This window comes from Mastomys coucha, unplaced genomic scaffold, assembly GCF_008632895.1.
Source record: "Mastomys coucha isolate ucsf_1 unplaced genomic scaffold, UCSF_Mcou_1 pScaffold5, whole genome shotgun sequence".
NCBI classification, from domain to species: domain Eukaryota; kingdom Metazoa; phylum Chordata; class Mammalia; order Rodentia; family Muridae; genus Mastomys; species Mastomys coucha.
In genome coordinates this window covers 73,498,887-73,508,072 of record NW_022196911.1, presented here as the reverse complement: position 1 = coordinate 73,508,072, position 9,186 = coordinate 73,498,887, and the positions used below count along the sequence as shown (strand labels likewise).

At 52.1% G+C, this 9,186-nt stretch overlaps 1 protein-coding gene across 27 annotated transcripts in view; it reads right to left on the bottom strand.

The window, feature by feature from the left end:
• The window catches only part of Myo18a (myosin XVIIIA), a 105,141-nt gene that overhangs the window by 31,020 nt on the left and 64,935 nt on the right, over positions 1 to 9,186 (bottom strand). For all 27 annotated transcript variants that reach the window (XM_031354514.1, XM_031354519.1, XM_031354515.1 and 24 more), the window contains 6 exons: positions 9,011 to 9,097; positions 6,545 to 6,686; positions 6,272 to 6,431; positions 4,839 to 5,025; positions 3,932 to 4,175; positions 1,364 to 1,473 (listed from right to left, as the gene is read on the bottom strand). In XM_031354514.1, coding sequence (XP_031210374.1) covers positions 1,364 to 1,473; positions 3,932 to 4,175; positions 4,839 to 5,025; positions 6,272 to 6,431; positions 6,545 to 6,686; positions 9,011 to 9,097 — 930 coding nt within the window. The remainder of the gene's footprint in view (positions 1 to 1,363; positions 1,474 to 3,931; positions 4,176 to 4,838; positions 5,026 to 6,271; positions 6,432 to 6,544; positions 6,687 to 9,010; positions 9,098 to 9,186) is intronic.

Below are 9,186 nucleotides of genomic sequence, written 5' to 3'. Positions count from 1 at the left end.
CTTGAACTCACTAAGTAGACCAGGCTGGCTCTGAACTCAGAGATCCACCTGCCTCTGCCTCTGACTGCTGGGATTAAAGGCATGCACTACCACTGCCTGGCTAGTAAATATTTAAAAATAGTGGGCTGGCGAAGTGGCTCAGTGGGTAAGAGTACCAAGGAAGGTCCTGAGTTCGGATCCCAGCAACCACATGGTGGCTCACAACTATCCATAATGAGATCAGACGCCCTCTTCTGGCATGTCTGAAGACAGCTACAGTGTATTACTCCAGAGCGGGGCTGGAGCGAGCGGGGCCGGAGCAAGCTCACGGCCATCTGTACAGCTACAGTGTACTCATACACATAAAATAAATAAATAAATCTTTTAAAAAAAAAAGAATATTTAAAAAAAATAGTGAATGATCAGAGACCAGATTTGGTCTAGACCAGAAAGGTCACACTGAGTCCAACAGCAGATGTCTTGAGCAGGGGGGCACCTACAAGTAGGATGCCGGTGACCAGAGACATTCATGTAGAAAGGACAGTCTGGGAAGGACAGCATTTCCAGGGCGACAGGCACAGTCTGCAGCCATGACAGGGGAGCTAGGATGAAGCCAGGACCTGTGAGAGGAGGTGGGGTGGAACCCTGACACATCCAAGACTGCACATATCTTTGAGGCTTCCATAAGTGTATGTCTGCGAGTCAGGGCACAGGTGGACCTTGGAGGGACAGACTGGGCTTTCCTTCCCCAGGCTCCCATGCCCTCCCCTCGGGAAAGCCTTATGAGGCCTGAGGTGCTTTCAGAGTCAAGTTGGAAGTGTGAGGCCAGTGCATAGGGAAGGAGCCTATTGGCTGCCTGAGGAGTTGCCTCTGGAGGGAAGGTGGCAGGGTAAAGGGGTAGACAGACTCCTTCTGCAGTCTTGATTGTAAGAGGCTCGAAGACCCATATGCTCCTGGCACCAAAGATGGCACTTGCCACCTCAGCCTCCTCCTAGAACGGATGCTTGCCCAGCCTTAGACAGATTTCTACTTCAGGAATGGAAGCTGAGGCCAAGGGACCCAGGTGCCACCAGTGGGATACCCAAAACACAAAGCCTCATCATCTAGTTGGGAGGCTCTGGCATCTTCACTCAGTATGACTGTCTGGCTTCCGAAGACACCAACACCCAAACCGTTGGCCTTCAACAACAGTGGCTCCTCTCCAGTCCTGCAGTCTGCCCTCTGAGCTGACTTCAGACTGCCACAGTGTTGTGTCTGTCCTAGCCATAGTTGGCTGGAACTTGATAACCTTGAGCAAGAACCAGCCTGCAATGTCTAGGAAAGATGGGCAAAGGGCTCTGCATTAATGAGGAGGACTGCAAAGATCCTGGAGATGCAAACCTACCCGCTTCTCATCCACCACGATGTAGTTGCGTCCATGTTTCTTGGTCAGGTGCGGAGCTAGGACATCAAAGCGCCGGCGGAACTCAGAAAACACCATGTGGTCTGGGTAACCTGGAGAGCCAACCAGAGCCAGATCATTGTTACCTAGCTTGATTCAGCTAGCAGGGTAGGGAGGTGAAGGGGGTGGAATGGTGGTGGTTGTGTTGGTTGGGGACAAGGAAGGCCTAGAAAGGATGGACCCTCAGATCTACAGCAGGATATGAAGGCTTTAGCTCAGGGTAAAGCATGGATGTAGCCCCAGGTTTCATTCCCAACACCGTAAGTATATGTACATACACACACACACACACACACACACACACACACACACACACACACACACACATTTCTCTCTGTCTCTCTCTGTCTGTCTCTCTTTCTCTTTCTCTGTCCCTCTTCTTCTCCCTACCCCTCTCCCTCTCCCTCTCTCTCATTCAGTCAAAGTCACATGGTTGTAAGGAGTTGGGTCTGGATCCCCAGGCTAGCCCTCACATTTTCTCAACTACAATTAGATGTCCTACTGTTTTTCCTTATTAAGACTGCAAGGCCTTGTTCAGTCTCTCTATTACCATAGAGACCTGAACTTGGAAGGTCAGAAAGTACCCTAGAGAGGTCACCCAGACCTCCCATCCATCCCCAAATCAGCTGTCCTCCGTGATCTTCCTGAGTAGGGGCCCCCTTCTCTATCATGAGCTAAAGTCACACTCCAGGCCCTTCTTCAGCTTTAAACAGGGCCCTGGACCTTATTCCACACATCAGTCACAGAGACCAAGTCGGAAAATACGTAGTAAGTGCAGCTTAGCGGGTAAACACTCGGTGAAGGTGAAATGGGACTTCCTGTCTCGTCTCCTGAAGCAGGATTGTGAAGGGCTCTCTCCCTGCCCCACCTTGACCTTGAGTTTAAAGCTAAATGACAAAAACAAGACCCAAAAAAAAAAAAACCCTGAAATTCTCTTCTCCTAAAGAGGATCTGGGCTTGAGGTCAAGTGAAGGGTGAGATGGCTCCTGGCTCAGAACAAGGTCAGGAGAGAGGCTAGCAGGAGTGGACTCCAATTATACTGATTTCACCAGGGCCCACAGCGGAGAGACAAAAGGTCCACTCGTCCAGGTTACAGAGCTTCAAGCCAGAAAGGGATCCCAGGTGGATCTGCTTCAGCTTTCAGCCAAGGAAACTGAGGCCTGAGACTGGAGCCACTGGGTTGACCAAGGTCACTAAGGCTGCTGCTGCTGAGCAGGAGTGGCGTTCACACCTGGGCTGCTGACAGCCAGCTGGGGGCTTGCTCTGGCCAGCCAGCTCTGGGAAAACCTCCAACAGGGAGATAGGCTGATGCATGTGCCTGATAATTGGAACAGGAGGAGGGGGCCGCTGAGGGGCCGAGACAAAGTGAGCTATTGATTGTATCTGAATTGCAATTAAATTGATGGGCCAGGATAGCGGGTCTGGATGCCTGGCATCTTAATTAATCATCAGTGCTATCGATGGTGGCTGGGGGGGAGGGGAGGGGGAGGCCGCTGCCGTTGGCCTCATCGATCTGCTTGTTTGAGTAAAGCACATTGATTTTGGTTCAGAGCGGTAACAATCTGGTTTTGAAATAATAAACACCAACTCCATATCAAGACGTGGGGACAGATCGATGATTTATCTAGAACAGGGTAGGGAACCTGTTTCCTGGCTTTCACTGCTGAGGGAAAAGGAGGGTGCTTGTGGGGATACCTCGAGGGACCTGTCGTGGACGGGTGGGGCCTGGCCTGAGCTTCTAGGTGATGGGGAGGAAACAGCAGAAACCTGGCAATTCCTAATTTCTCTGCGAGAGACCAGACAAGTGAAGCTGCCTGGCTGGAATCTAGCTCTGCCACTGGGTGACCCTGGGTATGCTCCTTAACCTCTCTGAGTCTTGCCTCCTTACTTAGGGATGACAGTAGTTACTGCTTCCTGAGGCTGCTGTGAATTACTGTGTGAAAGAGCTGGGAAGAGCATGTGGCCAGCCATAAATACTGTACGGATGGCAACTGCTACCACTTCCTTCCTTGTCCCTTCTTCCCCCTGGAGCTGGGTCCATTAAAATGGTCTTTTTGACCTTTCTTGGGAATTTTACGTACTTCCAAGAGATTTAGCACCTGTTTCCCCTTGGGCAGATGGAGCTGAAAGGACACTGAGTCTTCATATCCACTGCCATGGGCAGAGTTGACCTGCTTACACCAGGGATGATGGGCAAGAAGAGCCGAGAGAGCAAATAATAGGGCATTTGGGATGGAGCATACATGCCTCTGTGTGTGTGTGTGTGTGTGTGTGTGTGTGTGTGTGTGTGTGTGTAGAGAACTAAAAATGAGCAAGGGAGAGGAGGAGGAAGAGAAGGGGCCCACAGTAGAAAGTAATAAAGCAACAGGTTGGGCTGGGAATAGTAAGAAGAACGAACCTTCAGAAGGAAGGAGACCTCAAGCCAGTCCTTAGACAGGACAGCGGCAGGGCAGGATGGGGCCAGCTCTGGGAAAGAGCTCCGGGGCTTGGCTGGGAGGGAAGATGGCTCACCTTGGCGGTACATGCGCATTGCATCAAGCAGGCGGGATCCCCGAAGCTGGGCACGGAGCAGGGGCACATCCAGTTGTAGCAGCCCAGCCTCACAGGGGTCTCCCGGGGGCAGGTCCAGCTCACTGCTGCTGCTAACTCGTCGGGAAGAGGCAGATCGGGGCTCCCCAGGCCAGCCCTCGGCCACAGGAAGGAAGCAGTGCACGAAATGCATCTTGGATCTCTTGATGGTGTCAATGAGGGCATCCTGCCAGAGGGAAAGGGACCACCTTCAGTGCTCTGAAGGCTGGTACCTCCACTCCTCATAGGAGAGCAGCTGGCCTGCCACCTGCTAGGGCATTGTTAAGCCCCAATGTACTGGCTGGTTTTGTGTGTCAACTTGACACAGGCTGGAGTTATCACAGAGAAGGGAGCTTCAGTTGGGGAAGGGCCTCCATGAGATCCAGCTGTGGGGCATTTTCTCAATTAGTGATCAAGGGGGTAGGGCCCCTTGTGGGTGGTGCCATCCCTGGGCTGGAAGTAGTGGGTTCTATAAGAGAGCAGGCTGAGCAAGCCAGGGGAAGCAAGTCAGTAAGGAACATCCCTCCATGGCCTCTGTGTCAGCTCCTGCTTCCTGACCTGCTTGAGTTCCAGTCCTGACTCCTCTGGTGATCAACGGCAATGTGGAAGTGTAAGCTGAATAAACCCTTTCCTCCCCAACTTGCTTCTTGGTCATGATGTTTGTGCAGGAATAGAAACTCTGACTAAGACACCCAGACACCTCTGCCCTCCTCAGGCCTGGCTGGCCAGTCAAAGCTACCCTGCTAGCAGTGACCAAAGCAGGTGGATCTGAGTGGGCACCGATGCCATTAGCGTGTTGAGCGCCCAAACTGCCAGAAGTAAGGGACCCGGGACCTTGCTGGACACTTACCACTTGCAGCTTAATCTGTATGCACAGTGACTTCTTCTTGACAGCTGCCATGCCGGTGGTAAAGGTTTTCCTCATGCTGGTTGCCCGGCGCAAGGCCAGCTGGGAGCCACCTTCCAGGCCTGCAATCGAGCCAGAGAGCACTGTGGCACTGCCTGCCCGGCCTAGAAACAGGTTGCTGATGATCTTTCTGCAGGAGGCAAACCCAGAAAAGGAGTTACAATGGAGGGGCAAATAGAGGCTGTACTCCCCCCTCACCCCAGCTCCTTAGGAACACCCTTACACACACACACACACACACACACACACACACACACAAAATTTGGCTGTGGTCAGAGGCTTGAGCCACCTTTACCGGGATAGTATGTCCCATATCCTACAGCAAAACCAGAAGAGAAAACCCAAGGTAGACAGAGGCCATGCAGGGGAGTGGGCGGTGGGAGAGGCCACTCCTTCCTCACCACGAGGGGAGATGTTTCTAATGTACAGTTCGGTATGCCTTATAATTAGTCTGCACACTTCATCTCTTATTCAGTACCCCTCTTGCGTAGGACAGGGATGTGTGTTTTCACTGCTAACCGCCTGGCACCTACAAGTCCCTGTCTACAGAGGAGAAGTTAACAACCTATGATGTGAATGAATGAATGGCAGGGCTTATGTAATTTCTGGGTTTTAACTGCTACTGTTTGTTTGTTTGTTGTTTTTGGGTTTTTGGGGTTTTTTGTTTTTTGTTTTTACTTTGTTTTTCAAAACAGGGTTTCTCTGTGCAGCTTTGGCTGTCCTGGAACTCACTCTGTAGACCAGGCTGGCCTCAACTCAACTCACAGAGATCTACTTGCCTCTGCTTCCTGAGTGCTGGGGTTAAAAGAATGTTCCACCACCACCCATCGAATTCTGGGTTTTAAAATAGTTTTTTCATTTCTGAATTTTGTTGAGAGGTCTGAAAAGATAGCTTACCAGCTCAAAGTGCTGACTGTCCTTGCAGAGGACAAGTTACCCAATCTGTAACTCTCACTCCAGGGGATCTGATGCCCTCTTCTGCCCTCTATGGGCACTGCACTCATGTACCCCTCCCCTCTCCTCATATACACATAACTAAAAAAAAAAAAAATCTTCTAAAAATACAGCCAAGGATGACCTTGAACTTTTGACACCCCTGCTACTAATTTCTGAGTGTTGAGGTAATGGGTGTGTGCCGCTGAGTTTGCTGCCTGCCTGCTTTCTCTGAAGAGTGAGGGAGCTGTCCACACTGAAATCTACAGGCACTTCTAACCACGCCTCCCATCTCTGTTTCTGGGTCCTCCAGCCCTGTGGCCTTGACTGTTGTCTCAGGGACCAGAGGCTTGTCTGCCTTGCTAGTGATGGGACCGTGACATGTCACCAGAGGAAGCCAGCCCAGAGTACAGTTGTAGGGTCAGGATATGAGATGGCCTTACTTCTGGGAGTCCTGCAGGAGCCGGGGTGCATTCTGGGTGGCTGGGTTCTGCTTGGTGTAGTTCAGCCAGCCAGCCACGTTGTACTCCACCCAGTTGGTACCATGGCTGTGGCCCAGGAGAAAGTGCCTTGGTTTGCTACTTCGTAGAAGAGGACTCTGGCCTGAGGGCATGGGAAGCAAAGTTCTAACTGTCAGGACCCCGACGCCGCCATCCAGGTAGAGAGTCCACCCGGCTTTTCCGAAGCAGAAGGGATATCCTCCAGACACCACCTACCTTTTTTGTCACCTTCCTGGGGGCCGTAGTAGGAGAAGAGACGGTCGAGGAGGGCATCCTCCGTGGCACCTGGGGCCAGTGCCTCCTCTTCCAGGAGCCACAGCAGTCCCCTTGCCTCATCGGCATGGGCCAGTGAGCGAACCTATGTTTAAGGGAAAAGATCCGGCTTAGCTTTGTGGAGCTGTGCAAAGGGAGCTGTCCCCTCCCAGCCACACACTATTAACAGCTATAGTCACGGGGGCTTGAAGCTGAACGGTATGGCTCCGGGTGCTCACTGCTGCCACCTTGTCAATGAGATGGGCATAGATGGGAAAAGAGCTGAGAAAGAATGCTAAGAGTCCACCACCAAGGACTGTTGGGACTCAGGGGTCCAAAGGTACCCAAGACTGAAGGTTCTCCTGATACTTAGAGCTTCTCCTTGGTCCTTACCCCCTCCAAGGACATGGGAGCAAGGTCATCCTGCACCCTGCCCTCACTCCCTGGTGGATTCATTGCGATGGAGTCTGTGAGTCTGTGCACAGCCAGAGCTCTAAGGAGGCCTTTCTCTGCTTATTTATTTTGATATAGGGTCGGTCTAACTTTGTGGACCAGGGTGGCTTCAAACCCTCAGAGATCGATGTGACTCTGCCTCCAGAGTGCTGGGATTAAAGGCATGGGCCACCACACCCAGCTTCAAAGGAGGGTCTTCATAAATGATGGCTGTTGGGCTAACATTGGTCCCCATGGGGGGAACCCAGAGAATGCCTAGATAGCTGCTGGCCACAAACACAAGGAACTAACCCCCGAGGCAGCTCTTTAGAGGCTGTGGCCAACAAAGGCGTAACAGGTAAAAGCAGGATGTGTCCCTACCTGAAGGGAATGGTGGCCATTCCAGCAAACTACTGTCCTGGAAGGGCCTGAAAGTCGTGGGTGTTGGCAAATATTCTCATCCTCTCTTTCTTCCCCCCCATCCTCTCTCTCTCCCTCTCTCTCTCATGCTCTCTCTCACTCTCCTCCCTCCATGTGTGCACAGGCATGTAGAGGAGAGGTTAATGTCTGACACCTTCCTTCCTCAACATGTCCCCATCTTATATATCTCTTGCCTTAACTTGCCAATTTGGCTAGTCTAGCTAGCCAGCTTCTCTGGAGAGCTCCTGTCTCTGTCTCCTGGGTGAATTCCAATTTTCACAATTACATAGCAATAGTTTTGCCAAATGAGCCACTTGCCTGGCCTCTAAGTCTCTGATTTTTCAAGAGAGGCTGGAATTCTTCTTTCTAATACCCCATGGAGACCAAGTAAACCAGGCCTGCGGCCACAGCTGGCCTGAAGGTGCCCTTCCTGTGTCTCTGTGTCTCTCCCTTGTCTTCCTTAGGCGGGAAGAACTGCCCACACCCCATTCTTGCTTGGCTTTTAGGGCCTGGCAGACAAGAAAAATAAGAAAATTGATCTCTTTGATGTGCTGCCTACATCTTTTCCCCATAGACGGGAGTTGGGTATGAGTCCCAGAAGGCCAAGGACCAGTAGGTGGTGGTGGTATTCTAGGAGCTGGAGTCGAACAGCAGGAAGGAGTGATGTGGTACGAGGCCCTGGAGACCCCTCCCCAGAACCATCAGACAGTGGAGACCTCGAGAGGATGCCTGATTTACAGCCTAACACACATCTGCCCCCTGCTGCTCAGGAGACGCCAGGACAACTTCCTCACGTCTGAAGATGCTGAAGGCTCTCCAGGGAGGCCACCACAGGAGCCCAGGGGTTAGGGACAGGCGCTCCATCTTCCCTGGAGAGTTTCCAGGCACTATAAGCATTTGTCCCCATGCCTGTGTTAGCCCAGCAGGGCCCACTGCAGGCAAACAGGGAGAGCTAAAGCAGACCAAGAGCTCTGCTGCCCAGTAAAAATATCACTCTCCAAAAAAAATGGACAGGCTGCAGATTCTGGAACTGGAGACAATCACTGAACGCCAAGTTCTCATTAGGCCAGCCACTGCCCCAGGCATCAAGATATCCAAGATAAAGGGTGACAGCTTGTCCCCAAGGCTTTGGAGTGAGGACTCACATACTTATCTTTGCCCCTACACTGTTTCCCTGTCTGAGGGAGCTGCTGTCTCCTCGAAGGTCCTGGGAGACTGCATCTGTCTTCCTTTTGTGATGATGGAGGGAAGGATTATAGCCTCTGGATTTGAATCCTCACCCCATACCCCCAGCCCACAGCAGTGGACACCAGGGCTTGTGGCAAGTACACTGAAGGCTCAGCTGGGCTTAGGACAGGGTCTGAGCCTCACGTAGCAAGAGAGGAGGGGCATCTTCTTGTTTGGCTGGGACTCTGGGTTGTGGCTCTCCACTCTGCTAGGCAGCATGCATGCTATATGGGTGTGATCCTTCCTCAGGCCACAGTCGCCGCCCCCACAGTAGCTCATTTGGGAGGGCTCTACCAGAAGCAAGTGAGTGGAAAGAGTTGAGGCTAGCCTATGCTTCCCTAACATTCCTACCAGGGACTGATGGGAAGCCTGGTCGACAGCAGCCACCGAGTCATCTGTGGCTGGCTCCAAGTCATCAAATGCCAGTTCGATGTTATCCTAGGAAAGAAGGTACAATAGTAATGCATAAGGGGGCACAAAGTGTGCGGGAACAGGCTGTGTAGCCACAGGAGCAGGCTGGGCCAGGC